This window comes from Phytophthora sojae (assembly GCF_000149755.1).
Source record: "Phytophthora sojae unplaced genomic scaffold PHYSOscaffold_5, whole genome shotgun sequence".
NCBI lineage: Eukaryota > Oomycota > Peronosporomycetes > Peronosporales > Peronosporaceae > Phytophthora > Phytophthora sojae.
The window spans coordinates 2,644,273-2,664,238 of NW_009258119.1; the positions used below are offsets into that span (position 1 = coordinate 2,644,273).

The 19,966-nt window shown below is 51.2% G+C and overlaps 7 protein-coding genes across 7 annotated transcripts; 3 read left to right on the forward strand and 4 right to left on the reverse strand.

Annotated features, from left to right (window-relative positions):
* Window positions 1-717: 717 nt before the first annotated feature.
* Window positions 718-1,059, reverse strand: PHYSODRAFT_333423 (hypothetical protein; the record flags this gene model as incomplete). The annotated part of the gene is made up of 1 exon (XM_009530609.1): window positions 718-1,059. The coding sequence occupies one exon, from the start codon at window positions 1,057-1,059 to the stop codon at window positions 718-720; it is 342 nt and encodes a 113-aa protein (XP_009528904.1).
* Window positions 1,060-5,130: 4,071 nt separating this feature from the next.
* PHYSODRAFT_286257 (hypothetical protein) lies at window positions 5,131-5,913 on the forward strand (the record flags this gene model as incomplete). The annotated part of the gene is made up of 1 exon (XM_009530610.1): window positions 5,131-5,913. One exon carries the CDS (start codon window positions 5,131-5,133, stop codon window positions 5,911-5,913), a length of 783 nt encoding a protein of 260 aa, XP_009528905.1.
* A 558-nt stretch (window positions 5,914-6,471) lies between these two features.
* Window positions 6,472-7,578, reverse strand: PHYSODRAFT_286258 (hypothetical protein; the record flags this gene model as incomplete). Its single annotated transcript, XM_009530611.1, has 1 exon — window positions 6,472-7,578. The coding sequence occupies one exon, from the start codon at window positions 7,576-7,578 to the stop codon at window positions 6,472-6,474; it is 1,107 nt and encodes a 368-aa protein (XP_009528906.1).
* A 931-nt stretch (window positions 7,579-8,509) lies between these two features.
* On the forward strand, window positions 8,510-9,019 carry PHYSODRAFT_286259 (hypothetical protein; the record flags this gene model as incomplete). Its single annotated transcript, XM_009530612.1, has 1 exon — window positions 8,510-9,019. The coding sequence occupies one exon, from the start codon at window positions 8,510-8,512 to the stop codon at window positions 9,017-9,019; it is 510 nt and encodes a 169-aa protein (XP_009528907.1).
* A 2,703-nt stretch (window positions 9,020-11,722) lies between these two features.
* PHYSODRAFT_249125 (hypothetical protein) lies at window positions 11,723-12,562 on the reverse strand (the record flags this gene model as incomplete). The annotated part of the gene is made up of 1 exon (XM_009530613.1): window positions 11,723-12,562. One exon carries the CDS (start codon window positions 12,560-12,562, stop codon window positions 11,723-11,725), a length of 840 nt encoding a protein of 279 aa, XP_009528908.1.
* Window positions 12,563-16,113: 3,551 nt separating this feature from the next.
* PHYSODRAFT_249130 (hypothetical protein) lies at window positions 16,114-17,411 on the forward strand (the record flags this gene model as incomplete). Its single annotated transcript, XM_009530614.1, has 2 exons — window positions 16,114-16,148; window positions 16,199-17,411. 2 exons carry the CDS (start codon window positions 16,114-16,116, stop codon window positions 17,409-17,411), a joined length of 1,248 nt encoding a protein of 415 aa, XP_009528909.1.
* A 121-nt stretch (window positions 17,412-17,532) lies between these two features.
* Window positions 17,533-18,232, reverse strand: PHYSODRAFT_510137 (hypothetical protein; the record flags this gene model as incomplete). Its single annotated transcript, XM_009530615.1, has 2 exons — window positions 17,533-17,722; window positions 17,799-18,232. The coding sequence occupies 2 exons, from the start codon at window positions 18,230-18,232 to the stop codon at window positions 17,533-17,535; spliced, it is 624 nt and encodes a 207-aa protein (XP_009528910.1).
* Window positions 18,233-19,966: the final 1,734 nt, after the last annotated feature.

Consider the following 19,966-nt stretch of genomic DNA (forward strand, 5'->3'; position numbering starts at 1 on the left):
GCCGCGCATCGACCGACTCGGCTAGTCGCCTCTCGGTAAACATGGAGTGAATACGGCCTCACTGGAACATCGTGCGAACTCGACTTCGCTTCGGCTTTCCTGCTTGAGCGTGGCTCCATATCAGCACGGCTTCGCGTCAGCACACATGCGCTCCAACTCAGCTTGAGCGCACAACGGGAAGATCATTCACGGACTTGGTCGGAGGTCCCGGCGGTCGTACCCAAGGGTGTCGATCGTACCGCCGCATATCACACTCAGCGCCCCAGTGGGTAGCGTGTTCACGGGCCCAGTGACGAGTCGACACAGCTTCGGCATCGACAGCTGACTCGCGCAATCTGTGCAGACGCACCATCACCTCCCTCAGCTTCTTCACAGGGTCGTCGTCAGACCAGCTGGGCTGAATCGCTCAGCTCGGCAAATCGGCTGAGACTTCGATCCGAGATGCGGATTCCACCAGCCTGGTGGCTGTGGCGGCCGTACCGATTCCAACGCTAACCCGGCGAATGGGCTTCTTGCTTTCCAGCTCCATCTTCGCTCACTCTATTTCGATATCATGTAATTCATATAATCCATACAGTTGACGCAGTATCATTCTTCGACTCGACCCAGCCTGCTGTCTTCACTGAGTCGGCGGATCATCTCTTTGGTGCAATAGCCTTAGACCGCATCTGCAACTTGCACCATTTGCAGACGGGTTTCGTATTTCTTCGATTGCCCCTAGTCGAGTGGAAAGGTTTCCCACGAGACGTTCGGCACCGAATCCCAACTCGGGCATTTCGCGCTTGATGCCCTCGTCGCTCGTTGTATCAGAGGCAGACGGTCCCCTGAAGTGACGTCTTGACTGTCGTCGTCCGCATCGCCACCGAGCTCGGCTGCGAGGTTTTGTTGGGCTCGTCGAGGTTTCTCCATGCGCCCAACATGCAGCGAGAACTCAGCTGCCCCGCTGAGCAACTCGGCTTTCTTCCATTCTTCATCATAATCTCCAATATTTCCATCTCTTCCTCGGTCTTGGGTGCGGTCGTCGTCAAACCGAACGGTTGGGACCGCTTCCATCGTCATGTCGGCGATCTTTCCACCAGCTGAGTTCGGCTTCGCGTGAAGCGAGCCCCCAGCCGACGCTGGGCTGGCCCAGCTCGGCAACGTTCTCCCCTTGACCACCTTGCTCAGTACTCGAAACTTGGTTGACTTGGTACCAACGAAAACAAATCACCCTGCTCCCGGATCGCGGCACCAGTTGTGGTGTAGTAGCACGCACAAAATCGTCAGATGTGGCGCCCTAGCTACAAACACAACAACAGCCGAGCTAGTCGGCCCTTGTTGGCCTGCGCTGAGATGTCCCCAGCGGTCCGGCCCTTCCGGGACAGTGATGTCTCGTCCTCGCCGAGACCAAGTACCCCAAGCCAGTCAATCACGGAAGCCAGCTGAGTTACCTGACTCCGGAATTAGAAATCCCGTGCTCTCCGCCAAAGGACGGACGACGGCCCTCGCGGGCTTTTACGGGTCGCCGAGAGCAAAGGCTTCTCGACTCAGCAATCAGTGCCCGGGACGTACGGGAACACTGGCTCGCAGCGGTGGCGAGACTTTTCCGTCGCGCTTGGCGAGACACGCGCCCAACCCGGGCCGACCTTAATCTCTTGGTGCTACCAGTCAACACCCTACAAGCTATGCCTCTCGGGTGCTGACAGCAGACATAATCCGGCCCGTGCAGGGGCTTACTGGAAGCGCGCGCACGTGTTGTGGACCTAGAAAATTCTGCTCTGTTGTTTGTTATCTCTGTCGGGCGCCCTGAAGGGGCGCCTCCACTATTCCTAAGCTCCTATACAAATACCAAATGAAAGTGGGCGGTTTTGGATCTCGGCCGACTCTTCACCGAGCTCGGCGACGCTTGAGCTCGGCTAAGCCGGATAACCTGTCCGGATAATCCCTTGAACTCGGCTGAGCCGGATACGGCGTGTCCGGATAACCTGGCGAACTCGGCTGAGCCGGATAAGGTGCCGGATAACCCAGTGAACTCGGCGGGGCGACTCGTGAACTCGGCAGAGCGACCCGCGAACTCGACTGCGCAACTCCCGGACTCAATTGAGCCTGGTTACCGTATCGGACGGTACATGGTACCGTTTAGTCTGAGCTCGGCGGCTTGAACCCCCATGATCTGTCCAGTGCCTTCCTGAACTCGGCTGGGTCTTCATCACTGGGTCTGCCACGTGTCACCAGGTGTGCCTTGAGTTTCTGACACCATCAGCCGAGTTCAGCGGTCCATCAGCGCATTCTTGCCCACTGAGCTCGGCGGACGGTCATCCCGCCGAGTAGAACTTGGCTCCTGGTACGTTGTTCCACTGCGGCCTTGGAGTGTGACACAAAACTTGATGTTCCCTACACCACACAACGGCACTGCTGCCACCTTGGTGGCGATGTCGGGGTGGTGGATGCCGCTTGATTGGCGGCGATTTGGCTGCAACAGCACGTCTGGCGTGTGGCGCAAGTCCCATATGCGCGCGACCGTGTCCCGGTGACACAAAAAGTAACGGCTGGTGGCGGCCTTGGCGCCTAAGGGGAGTCGGCCACCCACGGCTAGGTTCGAGAGGTGGAGAAGGATGGCGAGTTTCTTCTGAGAGGACAGGTTGGGCTGCTTGGGGTGACGTCCCATTGTGATGTTGAGTGCTCGGGGCTTGGCGGGAACTTGGTTTGTGTGGTGCCCCCCCGACGTTTTAGCGCGCGCTAAGTAACCTAACCCTAACGTATTTTTGACAAATGAATGTGAGCCCTGAAAAAACCTCGCTATACTAAAAACCTCAATGTTGTTTCTTAGGTGGCCCAGAGAAGTAGCATACTAAGTATTGTGAATTCCGGCCATAATTGCGTATTGGGGCCGGTTGGACGAATCGCTTCTCTACAAAGGCCAAGTTATTTGTCAATCGCCCGAGCAGCAGCAGATGGTATGGAGTGACCCTTCAAATCGCCTGAGGAAATTTTGAGTGGATCCCACAATACACGCAATGAATATTCGCCACTAAGGTCTTCTGCCAGTTTCGTGCCGTCCTTCGAACTTGCGGACTTGCTGTGGCATAACTTTTCATTGAATTGTCCATTCTGAAATCTGATTGCACCCGCTAAATCTGCGCGATTGGGCTGATTTTATGTACTTCACGCTGGTCCGTGTAAATTTTGCAGAACTTCTTGTTATTGTTTTGAAAAGCTTGTTGATTTGAGTGAGCTGCCAGTTTCCTGCCTCTTTTTGATAGCATTTTTGTATGCTATGCAAATCCTAGGAGGCTCATCACCGGAAATTGCATGTGACGCTGGAAAAATCTACCAATAGACTACGAGAGTTTAACAAGGAGAAGATGCTAATTGGCTAAAACAAGTAGGCACGGAACTGGTTGTAGGCACGCAGCTGGCACCTTACCTTACAGTTACTACTTCTATAGGTCTCTAGTGCAAGTACTAACTGAGGTTGGATTGACATATTCACTACGGTGCACTAACTTTAAAAAAAACATAGTTAACTTCTATAGGTCAGTGATTAAGCTGAAATAGAAGGTCAATTTACACCGAGAACTTAATACAGAGAAAATATGCAACTTACACACTACGAGCCGTTAATGAAATTGGCTACAGAACTCTACGTGTACGTCTGTTGCGTGCATCTCTCTCTTTCTCGTTTTGTTCACCTATTAATGTTGTTCAGTTCGCCGTTGAAGTGGCATCCTACCGGGAAGGTATCTTGTTTCAGCATGTTTCGAGGATGCCACACTTGCTGACTACAGCCAGCCACTCCAAAGCACTGATACACACGTAGACTACTGTAGTCCATCAGTGTTTTTCGCACGAAATACTGTACTGCGCCGCTAATTGCAGTATACAGAGTGGCATCATGTACTTACGACCCCCACGGACCAATAATCTGTGATATTGAACTGGTTGCGGCCTCGGCTAAAGTCACGTGTGAAGGAAGCCCCTAAAGCTGCTGAAACGCGTGAATATCGTACCGTTCAACTCGTATCTACTAAACTGGATGAGGGGAATGCAAACGAGTTCAAGGCCTTCTAGCTGTCGAACTTCTCGATTCCTGTGGAAAGTGAAGGAATAAAGCCCCCCGAGCATGCAGAATGGTTTAGGTGCTAGGTTTACCTTGCACGGGCTTCAACCAGAGAAACGTCACTGAATAATTGGGTATTGGAGTATTTATTATTATTATTTTCCGTACAATGCAGCGAAGATAAACTCGGCCGCATCCCACACCACGAGATGTCACTATAGTTTAGCAACTAACTTCGTTGTGGCAGTGTAATAATACTGCAATGAAGTACAGGTAACAAAAACGATTTCCGTTATACACAGACAGATGTAAAAAAAAAACTGTGAATCCTCGGAGCCCTCAGTCCAGTCCTACTCAGTAGTTTGAATAATCTACGTAGAAGCTAGAAGCTGAAGTCGACGACTTCAACCATGACTTCTGAACGACAGGTGGGATTTAAGTGGACACAGCTTGGCGGCCAAGTCAACAGGATTTCCGTTATTGTGCATAACGGGCCACTTTGATTGCCTGCTCTCGTTGCTGAGCATTGATCTCAGTGGCCAATGGCAGCTCGCGCTTTCGTTTTCATTAGGTCATGAGAGTTTTCAAGTGAGTGTGTACCTTTGCTCTCAGTGCAGGAAATCAAGTGTTCCTACAGACCAAGACTTTACCAGTCTTCAAAGGAAAGTGGATCAAGTTATTGTTGTAGGATGCGTGGTGTAGGTTTGTTTGCGCTAAAACGACCCTAAACGTCCTATGAAAACTGAGTGAGCCTGAGGGCAATCCCCACAACAGCATATATTTATAATTAGCGTATTAATATAGAACATCTGCTGGAATAGGTGGTAAGGTTAGTGCTGCTATCGCAGACCAAATTGAATTATATCCGGGGTACATCAAGTTAACAGAGGACCCCACATTTTCGTGAAACTTCCATCGACGAACCCACTGCGCGTTTTATGCGTGGACGATTGCGCTGCCAGGTTGTACGGAATCAACCAATTCATCTGTAAAGAACGACCCTGAGACTGAGGGCGCCACTGAAGTCAATCCCATTTTGTGCTGAGATCCTCACTTCACAACTTTCCCGCAAGTGTCAACAACGTCCAAGCATGCACAGGCAGTGTGCGATCCTGTTCATCTTCTCCGTCTTTCTCGCGACTTTTGGTGTCACTTTAGCGCTCGACCAAGCGAACGGAGGTGCTCGTAGACTGAGATCACTCACGGCCCATACCAGAGCCAAGGGTGGGGGCTTTGAAGAGCGAGCTGGTATTCCTGTGTTGCCCAAAATCGCGGAGCAGGCAGCGAAGATACTTCCATCTTCGTTCAACCTCGCAAACAAGGTGTGGCTCAAGTCTCTAACCGACCCGAGGGATGTGTTCAAGACGCTGCGTCTTGGCGAGGCTAGCCTGACAAGGCTCGACGATAATCCGAAGTTCTTGCAGTGGCTCAAGTATGTCACCATGTACAGGGCTAAGAGAGAGGGACCCTGGTTCACGGACATCAGTGCGCTTAATCTCTTGAGAACGACGACGCCGGATGCGGAGCTGGTAGTTCTTCTTCAGTCGATTAAACTGGTTTCAAACATGAAGAAATCAGCAGAGACGATGCAGCGATACGTGCTTGAAACTTCAGCGCCCGCTATACACAGGTGGATGCACGAGGTGTGGCTGCGTGGAGGAGAAACTCCGCAGAGTGTTTTCAATATCCTACCGAAGGACAGCCCCGTGTTCCTCCAGTGGCTCCGCTTCACTGAGAGGTACAAAGTTAAGTTACGTGAAACTTCCTATTCTGACCGCCAAACGCTGAAAATCCTGCTGGAGACAAGACAACATGCACCGGAGATAAAACTGGCGAGTTTTTTTTCCAGTCACTTAAGACGATTCCGGACCTGAAAAGCCTCGGCGACAGCTTGGAGAGGAATCTGTTCCAAAGATGGATGACCACAGTGGGTTATGAGCCAAAGGACGTCGCCCGTTTGTTGAAGATTGAAGAAAAGTTCCGGAGCTGCCCAAAAGTGACTCCGGATACAAACTTTTGGAGGCGTACACGTTGCAGTTTGCAGCAGAGAAGAGCGGGAAGGTGACGCTAGAGAAAGTAAAAAAGCTGCTGGTTGCCAACAACCTTGACGCTGCCTTAACGACCGCCGTGAAAGCTCGATAATAAGAGGTTTGAAAAAGCCCCCTTTTGCCGAGTATCTTGGATTTTGCCTCAGTGTTCGTGTGGCCGTCAACATGATCTATTTCATGTTCTCTGATCTTTATTGTAGAGTTAAGGAGCGATTGCCTTACAGCTCATACCTAACCGATCTGATTCATCGACTCTAGCTGTGCACGAAGAAGCTCCAAGATTTCGTAGGCGGAGTCCACACTTTTAGTTTTCAATTTTGAGAGGAGAGCGAGCAAATGTTTGTCTTCGTTTACTTCTATGTTTCTCTATTCGGAGTGCTAGAATCACTGAATCTTCGTACCTTTGAGCATCTCTGCGTGCCATTGTGTCGCGATGCCCTTCGTTTCTGGCACCTTCTTGGCTGCCTCCAACATGTTTGACACAGCTTTGACCCCGTAGAACTCCGTGAATACCCCCACCAAGGTCCTTTGTTGATCAGGATACTTCGAGTTGAACAGATGCAGATAGCCACTGAGCATTTTCACGTTCGGGTTCATCAGTAGCTTGTCCACTCCTTCGTCCAGTTTCAGCAGCTTAAGAATCATCTTTGGGGTCTTAATCTGGCTCAGCCACGTGTTCACCATCTTGTTCTCCAAATTCAAAGCAATGGTCCCCATTTCCCCGGCACGGGGGGCCGCAAGAAAGATCTTGGACAGCCCATCGTACCCATATTTGGCTTTCAATGCCGAGAGCATGTAGTGCTCGGGGGTATGCATTGCCATCTTTGTATATCGAACCCACGTCTTGAATTGGGGCGTCACAAAGAGGTCGGATCCCGCCTTATCCAGACTCAGCATCGTGAACACGTCGTCTACAGACTTTCCTTGGAGGCTCCACGTGTCCAGCAGGTCCGTCCGCAAGCGCGATGCGATTTTCTTTGTGCTGCGGGAGATCGCTGCCGCCTCGAGCGCTTTGGCCACGGCCTCGTCTCCGTAGGTCTTGGCGAACATTTCGACCATAGACACTTCCTTCGAGGGGTTCTTCTTGTTGAGCTGGTCAATGTAGGCGGCATAGGTCCTCAACTTAGGGTTGGCCAGAGCCTGTTCAATTCCGGCATTGAGCTCCAGACGGTTGAAGACGCTCGCCATCGAGTCATCTTTCTTCACCCACTTTTTGACTTGCTTGGTGTCGACGGTGGAGATCTTGGTCTGCTGTGAGCGGTTGAGCCATCTCACAAGCCTCAGTTTCATTGCTCTTTCCTCATCCGCTGGCAGCTCGGCGCTCCTCAGCAGCCTCGAGGGAGGAACATATCGACCGTTGGTGGCGATGGACCGGAGATGCGAAGGTGACTTGGCTGGGTTTACCTTGGCGGTGGCAGACTCGGGTGCAGCATTAACTGCTGCGAGGAAAACGGTTGCAAGTAATAGCACTGCGGTGCAGTACGAACGCATTGCTGCTGCCGTTGCCACTTATCGGTAATGGACCTTTACGCGTTCGAGAGTCAATCCACAAGTGAGAGATAACGTGAGCTCTGCCAATACTGGTACGTGACCATCAGTGCCTATGGCGAGTCAACGATAATACGAAAGTAACGATCGCAAAGTGCAATCTTTGAGACGGGATATCTTCTTGTCGCACCGTATTTACCACACAATTTATAACTGCGAATACGTATCTCAAATATACTGTTCGTGATCCCAAGATTGCAGTGATCACAGCTAGGATGGGACTTTTTTCTGTTGTAATTATCGTCTTGTGGTCGTTACCGTAACGGAAAATGTACAGCCCACGTTTTCGGATTGGAGGGGGTGAAATGGCCCGCAAATCTATCGTGATGCAGAGTCCAAATCGGCATCAGTGGCGTTTGAGAAGCATGAACAACCCGCAAACGTAGCCCCGAAGCAAGGCTTAGGTCTACAGTTCCCTGCCTAGCGCTGGGCCGGCCTTCTAAAGGTTTTAAGGACAGGTAGAGCCACATTTAGCAGCTCGATTACCCAGTTCCCAAGGATTTGCAATAGACTTGAGTGCCATGACACCCGTCCTGAAAACCGAAACATGGATGTCCATGATTTCAGCATGTTTTACGTGTTTGGAGATCTTACTTGGTTTTAGCATGCGTTTATCCCTAACCCTATTTCGAAACATGGGCTGTAGGGCCAGCCTTACCGTAACTCTCTAAGTTTTGGCCGAGTTTAGGTGTCAGAGGTTACGCCTGCGTTAAAAGTGTAGCTAGCGTTGAAGTGTGAAATACACGTAGATTTTGATTTCACCAGTTTCTTACTTGTGCTTGCGAGGCCCCGCTTGGCTTGTAAAATAGTAGTTTTGGATAACAAGTATTGTGGCTTTCATCCTTTTCGTAACTTGGAGTCAACTCCGCAGACGATGGCCGTGCGTCTCGGCTTCCTGGCGCTGTTAATAGCAGTAGTCACTCTTACGGCAAGCGCCAACGCAGCTACGAGACTCCACCAACCCACCGCCGACGCTGCTCAGAGGTCCTTGAGGGCCACCAATCTGGACGAGAAGAGGGGCATTCTCCCGGACTTGACGAAGGTCAAGGGCGCCGTCGCCGGGGTCAAGAGCAGAATCGCCAACGCCAGGCTCATCCACTGGCTCAACGACCAGAAGTCTCCAGATTACGCCTTCACCAAGCTCAAGCTTCACCGAGAGGGGGACAACCTCTTCAAGAGCCCCAAGATCAAGCTCTGGATCGAGTACAGGCAGTGCTACAACCAGCAGCTCGGCATCAAAGACTCGTCGGGTATCGCTACGTCCATGAAACACTACGACGATAAAACTCTGTCTCGATTGATTGACGAAGCGAGGAAGGACCTGCCGACTGGTGGCACGTTATTGGGATTGGCTGCGGGGGGAGATGCTCTAAGAGCATCTTAGTACTTATATAAAAAGTGATCTTATCTATTTACGTGCCTTTGTGAACCCTCAACAATAATTAGAGCATACAAATATCGGGTCATGCATAATGAACTGGGAGAAGTTGCAAAGCATATGGGATGAAAGAAGGATAAAGCAATGAGGCAAGCGACATGGCCTGCTCACTCCAAAGTTTGGAGTCCAAACAACGTTCTCGGCTCTGCTGCTCCCTCAAATGCATGAAAATGTGAACAAACTAGATGTTCATTTCGGATTATTTCTTACTATTTTTCGATTCGATCGTTTCATCTTCGTGCTCCGTGAGCGGTAATGTTGACCAGAAGCAATCTACATCTAACGTTATGCTGATGGAGCAACCAAGCCCTCAAACCTTAATGAGCTTACCCCTGTCGACACTGTCAAAATATGTTCCAGCGTTCCAGCGAACTGAAGGTGGACAGCGATGAAATCATTTCGGCTCTTCAGCGACTGGACTTCGATGCACCTAGACCAATAAGTTTACTCCAACCGAGTAGTTGTTTAGATTCAGCACCAATAATCAAGGTGTCCAAGTAGTTATTACTAAGAGTGTTCGTAGCTAGCGAAACGGCATGTCCACGAACTACAGTAGTTAATCAACTCCTTCTTCTTCTTCTGCTTTTGCCGATGGTATGTATGGTAACTCGTTTTTGACTGCCATTGATAAGTTGGCGAATGAACTGCCCAAGTGGATGTTTTCCCAAGTTGGGATGGCTCCCCTGCAGCAAATGTTCTTCATCTGCGCGCTGGACGCTCAACGAGATCTTACATATTGCCTAGTCGGAGTGGACCAGAACCACTGCATTTCCCGCCCACCTGCGATTTTATTCAATTTTAGTACTAATGAGGTCAACTATGTACAAAATCTCAAATTTTGCCAGCTTCCTCAGCCAGCGAGGCGCTCACCGAAGATCAGCAGTTTGGTGGTGTAAGCTGCGGCTGTGACAGATACTTTCAGCTTCGAGCAGCTATTTATCTGCCTATGCACAATGATCGATGACACCGAAGACGAGATAAAAGATGAATGGCGTGTCCAAATGTGTAGTGTAGTTTGTTGAACAGGACTGACTACACCTTTGCCCGGCCATAGTTGGCCTAATTTGCAAGCAAAGTTGTCATGAATATTGGAGGTACCAGAGAGTAACATTACATTCCCTAAAGTATGACTTTCGTTTCATTCAAAGTTGTCTAATTCCCATCGAGAGGTACATGCACCACATGTAGCCGCAAAGCACGTCTCACCCCCTGCTCAGTGAGGGGCGGTCTCAACGCGCCCCCATGTTCCCCTCCTTGAGAGATCGCGCGCGTACAGCTGCCGCTTGATGAAGGGCATGCAGACGCGGATCGGACACTCAAGAAGCTGCACGCACGCACACACGCCTTCGCCTTCGCCATCTTGCCTCTGTGCTGGCGTCACTTCGCAGTGCGAAGTTCGCACTCTATCAGAGTACGCCAAAGGTCTTGAGTTTGCGAGGGAAAATGTGTATTACGTCAACAGTCGTTGGTGGGAATTAGACAACTTTGAATGAAACGAAAGTCATACTTTAGGGAATGTAATGTACTCTCTGGTACCTCCAATATTCATGACAACTTTGCTTGCAAATTAGGCCAACTATGGCCGGGCAAAGGTGTAGTTACACTTTTCTTAAATAGAGCTCTCCTATTTTCAAATAATCCTTCTTGAGTCGGCTCACAACTAGCAAATGGGCATTCCTTCAATCTTGGTTAACTGTCGCGACTGGATACTAGAGTTCGTTTTACTGGGATAGGAAGCAACGATAGTGCTGCTATCGCAGACCAAATAGGATTATATCCGTGGTACATCAAGTCAAACGATGACCCCTCTTAACATCTAACTGGTATATTTCTTGAAACCGGTACGGCTCTGGTGCCGCACTGGGCCCTCCAAAAGGTTTATATGCGTGGGCAGATTGAACCGGTATGAGTCAGTAACATATATCGAATAGTAGGAGTGAAGTAAAGTGAATGATTGAAGCGGACGAACTGCTGCAGAAGCATACATTTTTCATTTTCTACAAGCTACAAACAGATCTCGAGCAAGGTTCGTTTTATCACTGTGTATAAGCACTATCTACAATTTTGAGGTGAATTACCGGGCAGACGAAGCAGGCGCAGGAGATGCCCGTGGTTCGTAAAAAAAAAACCTCATAATAATAGAAAGCGATTATACCAAAAACCTCCTATCCCAGCCTTCGCGGAGCCCTAGTCAATAACCAAATACTAGGTCCGTAGATATAGCACTCACGGAAACACCTATGTATTGTACATGGTCCCACACGTGACAGCTTTCGGTCATTATGAAGGGTACTACGTCTTCTATCCACGCAACTGAGACACACCTCACAACAAAACATAGGTTCCAAACGGAGTTTATCTTCAGTCATTGAGGATGAGACCAAGCTACCCGCACCTCCCTAAGAGTGAAACGGTACCATTACCGCGAGATCCTGAATTGCAGTTTTCCTCTCATTCAGCAATGTTGTTGTTGAATCCAGCTGCACCAATCATCATATGTATATATATTACTTATGTTGCTATTCTTGAGGTCGTGTGAACGCTACAAGCTTCTTGCAATTCTTACAGCACTTCTACAATTTGATTGGCATCTTCGTAGAAATGAAGATCCTCCCCAACAGTGAAATAGCGGCCATCCTAAAACTTCGGCTAGACCTTGGTCTTCTTGGCCGCCTGCGCTATCTCGTAGTTTGCCTTATATACGTACCAAACAATCGCATTCGGCTCCCGCAGTTTATCCTTCATGCCCAGCAGTTCGAGAACCTTCTGGGGGGTGAAGTCTTGGTCCAGCCAGTTCTTAAACTGAGCGTTCTGTAGATTTGTGGCCATGACCTTCGTCTCTCGGACGTGCTTCGCCGTCTCCAGCATCTTCGACAGTGCTTCATCTCCGTAACTGGCCGTCAAGGTCGAGATCATGGCCCGTTCCGGCACCTTTTCGCTGATGAAGCTCGTGTACAGAGCCCACGTGTTGAACTCGGGGCGTCCAATAATATCATCCCCTGCCTTGTTGAGCTTCAGCAGCATCAAAATATCACCCGACGATTTACGATCCAGACGCCAGCGATTTAGCAGATCCGTCTGCAGCTTTGTAGCGATGTCTTCGGTTCTCGGGACCTTCGTGGCTGATTCAATCATCCTCGCTAATTGCGCTTCATCTTTGTATCGAGCCTTTAACAGCATCACCATGGGCACCTCCGGGTTCTTCGGCGCGCTTGTGGTCACAAACGCGGCCCAGGAGCTAAACTGCGGGGTGCGAAACAGATTCTCGCCCGCCTCATCAAGCTTTAGCAGCATGAAGACGTCGTCCACAGTCTCGTGGCTCTTCACCCAGGCTTGGATCCGCGAAGTCTCCAATTTACCGGCGATCTTAGCGGTCTTCGGCATGGCCTTGGCCTCGAAAATCATCTTGGCCAGGACGTCGTCAGTGTAGCGAGCCCTTAGCGAGGCGATCATGGCCTCCTCTGGGTTCTTCTTGTTGATCATGGCCATGTATTTGGCCCACGTCTTGACCCTCTTAGGGTTGTCGAAGAGGTTGACGCCCGCCTTGTCGAGCTTCAAGAGGGCGAAGACGTCTTGGTCTGGGCTTGCTTCAGCTGGTTCCGGACCTTCTCGGTCGACTTGGCCACTCGCGTCTTGACCAGACCCGAGAGTTTGTCCAGCCCGCCCCTCTCTTCGGTGTTCGCGTCCTCGTCCTCGACATTCTCTTCGTCCTTGCTACTAGCAACCCTCAAGGTCCTTGACTCAGGTTGGGCCGAGTTGGCTCCAAGTCAAGCGCCGCTATCTTGGAGATCGGCTGCACCTCGGACTTGGGGGCTGCAAACGCAGCGTCAAGCGTGGCGAGAGCGATCACGTCTCATACCCCACACAGAAGACGCATGTCGGTAATCGGTCAGTGGTCGAGAAGTGAGCGAGGGGCCCACAACGACCAAGCAATTTGACGACTGAAGAGCAAAGCCCAGGATGTGGGGACCTGTACGGTACAGCACCTGGTCGCATGCATTTTGTGCGGTCATATGCCTGTCATTTCGCTCTCCTTGCTCTGGTGATTCTCAGGGCTTTATTGGAGTCTACCGTACCTGCAGAAGAGCAAATGTGGAGTAATTGTATGCATGTCTTCTTTCCTAGCAACTGTATGGTTTCACTTTTTACCTATACTTATATCTGGAGCTCTTCAGTGTACATACAGTACCTATCCAAAGCACAATATGTTGTTTACAGCTATACAGTGCTGACAACTGCGTCTCGAGTCTGTGGCCGCGAGGGCCATTGCCGGCTTCTTCATCCGTATGAATTCACCCAAGCTCTATTCCTAGTATCGAAGGTCGAGCTTTTCTTCTCGGTCGAAGAGCGGCTAGGCTTTGACGTGATCCCACGAAATGAATCCTTAAAAGTTTGGGTGGTGCTGTCTTCAACTTCCCATATAGCAGCTCTGGAAGTTGAAGCGCACACCCAGCAGCAGGTGATAGCAGAAGGGTTTCACTGTGTTGGTATCCGTACGTTGAAGCTGTTGTTCGTGGCGACGCTGATACAGGCTATGCTATGGCCCGAGCAGTTTGTTCGCCTTCACGGCCCACCGACAGCATTCCTGCCACGCAGCTATTACGTACATGTATAATGCTAAGTTACCGTAACTTCGTCTTGATTCGTATTATACCGTACGGGTAGACACACGTTATTGCTGCGTTGTCCAAGAGTGGTCTCTTCAAGTCGCTCGAACTCCACATACAAATGCTTAAACGCACGAAACGTTTTGTGGAGCGGAACCGTCTACCGTAGATCTCACCACGATATCCTCGCGCGATACTTAAAAAAGTAGCCATGTTCGAAAACTGTAAGTGCCGGTATTGTTGCCGTAACACAGAGGAATTTCCATAAATCAGTGATTTTCACTGAGATTTGACAAAATGATTGTGATAGTTTGCCTGAATTCACTGATGCAGCATCAGTAGTATCGTACTAGCGCGTCAATACAATTTGCAAGTCAAATGTAGACCTATAGTAATACTAGAAATAGTACATGCAGATAGCATGTTACCTACTACAACTAGTACTACATAATATAGTATTACTGTCGATGTTATTAATACATACTCCGGTTGCTACGGTACAGTAGACAGGCGACCCCTTCCTCTAGCGGTTAAGGTGTGGGATGCTCGCAACTACCAGCCACAAACTGGGTTCCGGTGTGGGGCTTGCTGCGTTTAGTGCCTTTTTGGTGGTTATACTTTTTGCACTATACAACTTGTCTGGTGTTCTGCACAAACATTAAAGCAACTTTATTCGTTGGTCGTCTCGAGGATTCACTGCGAAATACAAGGGTCCAAGCTTCTCCACAATTGTTTTGCATCTGCCACCTCCGCCGAAACCCAGCTTTTTTTTCGCGATAGAACAACGCATATAAGCTCAAAGGACCCAGGAGATGGTGCATTCACTAAAATTAAATTGTCATCTGCACAACGTATTGGATTTCATGCATCGATAGTAGCTTCAGATGAAATATGTTATCTTTAATTCTGGGATAGCAGTAACCCCGGAGGGAGTGCTATGGCCAGCCCAACACAGATTAATTAGGCGGCACCTTGGTAGCTGAGGCCGGTAATACTGAAGCCGGAAAACTGGCCCCGGTAACTGAAGTTAACTGATTGTCTACGCTCTAATTCGAGACAAGCTCGAGATGGATGGAAGACAGCTCGAAAGCGACGGCTTACCGCGTACCAGTCCACACATCGGGGATCAGCGGTGCCACGAGGCCGTAAGTGATGCAAATTCAACTACATGTATTAATATCACTTGACAGGTGAGGAAGTACAACGCGCGTTTTTAGTGGTGCACCTCCAGCCGAACACACGCACCAAGTACGCCCCGAACGATCCGTCACCTTTTTAACCCCCTCGCACTCAAGTGCATCTAGTACTACGTTGCTGAGGTGGCTACTAAAAGAATAAAGAAAAAAAGTTTGCGTCTGCAGAAGATGATAATGGTCGACGGGCGAAAAGCTCATAAATATAAAAAATCCTGATAGGCTCTAAGTCAATGTAGCAGATGCTGCGGCTGCGAAGCAGGCGCAGGAGATGCGTTGTAATGGAAAGCAAATTTACATTCCACAAATACTGTACATAACATCGCCATAGCAACAATTCAACGGTCGCGCGCGTTGAATTGCCGGTAGCGATAGTGACGGCGCGGCCGCGGTGAAGATGCTCACACTAAGTTCTTTAGCTATCCCAGCCTATGCATAGCTCTCGTCTTCATTTGATCGGCTTCAAATAGCGCTTTACTCCTACCCCAGAATAAATGTAGTATGTAAATAGAAACATCTTACCAAAAAAAATAAACGCAGTTCGTGTAAAAGTCTCGTTGATGATGATATTATATTGTGTTGTGATATAGTAACTACTACTAGTGTATCGGCAACTCATAAACTGGCGGATTCCCACAACGTAGAAAGACAAAGTCACCTGCAAACGTTGTGTGCGTCACAAGGTTTTCGGTTCATGTTCTTAGTTTAATATGTCGGATCCCATCGGTACTCAGTTCTTTCAAGTCTCTTACCGCGGCAACTCTGCTCGGTTGTGAAGGGGGGAAACATGTCGACGCATAGTTAAGTAGGCTACGGCCTTCGTCGTGGTGTCTGCTTCCTTCACATCGACTGGGGCATTACCCAACGAGAGCCTCTCGGTACACTTCGGAATAATATAGTAATCGAAAGAAGCGAATAAATACTACTGTAGTATTACTATTTACCAAATCACTGAGTCAGTAGTTTCAAGCTATGACAATCATTTTGTCAAATCACAGTGAAAATCATTGATTTATGGAAATTCCTCCCGTGACACACCGTCCGGCTGTCCACTGCCCATCCGATTCTTGCCGAAAGTAATCGCCTGAAAAATTATCTTCAATGCAGACTTCTGCATCCGCCTAGAGCTTGCACGATTGTAGCATTGTACGGTACGGTACGGTACTGCGCGGAGTCGCGACTGCCACTTCCAGAGACGCCGTCACGATGGACTTTTCCCAATCGATCCGACTTCCTCCAGATGAACAGCGCCACCGGAGAGAGCGACCGCGACCCGTGAGTATGCGCGAGAAAATAGGAGCGAGATGGCGACTGACCCGACCAAGTGCCAAGGCCGCCGAGCAGCTCCAAGTGGTTCGACCAAAGGTGAGACTTCGAGACGACGACGCGGAGGTATTCCGCACCTTGGCACACAGCGTCGTGTCTCGAACGCTGGCCCACGAGTGCGAGTACCGTCGCCAAGGATCCCCGGAGCCTGGCACACACGAGTGGAGGTTAATCAAGCGCCAGAACGGACTTCGCGTATACAAGAGTCATGAGAACGGTCTCGCTCGGCTGCCGACCGGCTTTTGTATCGGAACCATCGACGGCTCGCTGGACGACGTCCTCTACGGGCTGCACGCCAAGACCCGCCACGAGATGCGCGTGGCCAACGCGTTCCTGAGCAAAGGTCAGGTCAAGTGCGCCGTGCTGTCATTGATCGAGAGCGGGTCGGATCGGGACCCGTCCAAGCAGCTCGCGCTCAAATGGATGCTCACACAGACGGTCGGAGACACTCGCTACGAGAAGTACCGCGACTTCTGCACGCTGGAGTCGATGGGCACAGGGGTCGACGGCCAAGGCGAACGCTTCGGCTACCGCTTGATCAAGAGCGTGGACCTGGCCGAGCACCCGCAGCTGGCTACGGGTGACGACGTCGTTCGGGCCAAGATGACCATGTGCTGCATCTTCCGGGAAGACGCGGCGTCTCGAACTGTGCGCGTGTACTCCAAAGGGATGCTCGACATGGTGGAGGACGTGCCTCCCTCGTTCCTGTGCAATAGCGACGCCACCTGCAGTATGATGTTATCCATCGCCAGCGCCACGGAGATCGCGGAGGCCAAACGTCTGACGCTCCTAGCGCTGCAGCGCGTCGAGTACGTTGCTTGCTCGTCGTACCGGAAGTGTGACGAGTCGGAGCTGGAGGAATTCTTCCGCGACACCGAGTCGACAACAACTACCTCCCCGACGATCACCTCCCCAATGGCGCCAACGAGTCCCGACGCCGGTCAACGCGGGTCCTTCCGACAGAAATCGTCTTGTGACACTTGCTCCGTGTGCGGCAAGAGGCCGCCACTGTCGGTGCTTGTCCGCGCGTCGCTCTGCAACTGCGGCGTCTGCCAGCAGCGCGTGTGCCACAAGTGCCAAGCAAAGCGGCGCTTGTTCGCGCGCTCGGATGCCGTCGCCGTGGCGTGCTGTAAGATCTGCGTCATGGCGGCCAAGCGGCTGCACGTGGACCCTCGAGATCCGTGCCCGATGCTCTCGTCACCACCGATGTAACGTTACGTCGACCCACCAGCACAGCACTGGTACAGTATCAACAACACAAGCCACATCAATGAACTACATGTATATATGGCGCATCAATTCGCCCGCCAGTTAATTAATCTGCTGCCGTGCATCACTGCAGCCCGCCGACCAGGAACATGGAGAGGTAGGCGTGCATGAACCAGAGGTAGCCGCCGACGAACACCACGCGCTGCAGCAGCGGCGGCAGGATCACCAGCAGCTGCACGACGACCCCCCAGGACCACATGAACAGGTACGGCAGCGTCAGCCAGCGCCACACAGGCCACATCCCGACCGCCAAACTGCAGCAAACAAGATCATTAACGTTAGCCACCAACGTTAACATTCCACTATGCACTAAACTGGTAGTCTATGTACCAGAAGCCGGACGCCAGCATGGACGCCAGCATCCCGTGGGTCGCCGTCTTGGCCGTCGCGTAGTGCACGCGCTCGCCCAGGATCATGCCGCGGTAGACCTCGATGTACGCGCCGAAGAGCCCCAGCAGCGAGGCGAAGAGCACGCCCAGGTGCACGAACTCGCGGCGCGCGTGGGGCGCCTGCAGCAGCTCCGGCACAAACTCGGCCTCGTACAGCCCCAAGCTGGCCACGCCCAGGAACGCAAGCGACCAGATACGGTCCAGCACGAACTGCACCCAGCTCTCCGCCTGCTGCGCGCGCCGCGCGGACGAATTCGGCGCCGCAGACACCATCGGGTCCGTCTCCTTGTCCATCAGCTCGTCGGCGTCGTCACTGTCGCCCACGCGCGCCGAGTGCGGCCGCCGCGGCGTCACCTCCTGCTCCATGGTCATCATCTTGGCGCAGAGTAAGTAAAACTGAAAATGGTTAATTGACTACACTGTAGTCACGATATTCTTCAAGACAGCTGTTGATTTGTATAATTGACTAGCGGAATATGTAAATTGACTACCGTATTTATCAAGACACTTGTTGCTGCACCCGTCCACCATATGGAAAACTAGGCTGTGACGAGACTATTGTACCCGTTTGCGCCCGACCACGACCGTCAAGAACCGACCAAAACTGAAGCAAGTTGTATACTCCATGTATAGACCGGTTAGATGAAGAATGTTCGAGAAGGCCCAATGCCGACCACCAAAGCGACTAAGCACTTGTTACTTGATGTTAAAGAGGGTAGGACACTCTCACGTTGGCTCTCGCCTGTGGACTTAGCAACGGCACTTCGAGGGGCGCCGCTGCGCGACCTGCCCCACCCCCTCGAGCCTTACGCTAAGGCGCGTTCTTAAGTTCCCGGGAGCTGGGACCGGGACGAACGGGACGATACCCCTCGTCCGTCAAACTTGATAATTGTAAGCATTTTTTAAGCCCCTAACTCTCGGGAACTACCGCGAACTACCGCGAACTACGGTGAAAGAAGAACATGGTCAGATAGCCCTTTCGAAACGTAACAAAGTGGTGCACACTTGGCGCGCATTAGTGCAAAAATGAAGTAGCTAGGGCGAAAGTCCCACGTCCCGACCACGCGAAAATGATGCGGGACCGGGACAAAACGAGCTCGGAAATAAACCTAGCCCGCTTTCTGAAAGCCAATCAAATCGCTCTATTTCGTCCCGGGACTTGGGACCGGGAACTTAAGAACGGCCCTAAGTCCTCGGCTCGGCCAGGCGAGGTATCTGGATTAGATAGAAACTCCTACTTAGGCATACCTTCCGGCCCACGCGCCGAACATTGCAGACCTATGCTTTGCTTCGGTTGCAAATGGTCTCTCTGAGGCCTCTAAGTGAAATGACTAAGTGCATAGCTTACGGGGAGCGAATTTTCGAACAGTACAGGACACTACACATCTCGGACAGTCCATTACATTGTTTTTTCCATCGTTCTCTTACGTTAACTCCTACCAACAGCTCGCAAGATTCTTGTGGCCACGCCACGAGCTGTAGTCTTGTACAGGTAAACAACTTGAGCGCATGCGTTGAAGCAAACAACAAACACCACCACCGGTACCCGACTGAGAACACCGTCACCCGTCACCGTACCCGACTGCCCAACTGGAAGCTTATTTTCCCCGACTGATACCGCTGTACCCGACTGACGATAGCCGCCCTCGAACTGATCCCAAACGCTGAAGTCTCACGCATTCTGCTTGCGCTCTTTCGCTTGTTCTCCTGATAAAGCTGTTTGAAAGCGGAGCAGGAAGTGCCTTCTGTCTCCGCCGGTTAAAGCTGGCCGCTGCGCGTACAGACACGAGTATGAATACACCAAGTGATGCATAGATCTCCCCCGAACAGTTACTTGCCTGACAGGACTGAGAGGTGGCCTGATGCTCGTGCATCTCTTCAAACGCGCGCAGGGAGGAAAGGGGGGGGGGCTCTGACGCCTTTTGTGTTGCGCCGACCGCAGTCTTGCCAGCCAGCCAGGGAGCGCTCCACGTCATCGTCGCCACGAGGTGTCGCTGCAGCACCACTAGGCGCTACCGGTAGTCGTCGACATCATGCGCATGCTTGTACGGCCAACAGGGCGACCGCGCGGCGGGGGGGGATTCATGCGTGTGGCGGCTCGCCGCAGTT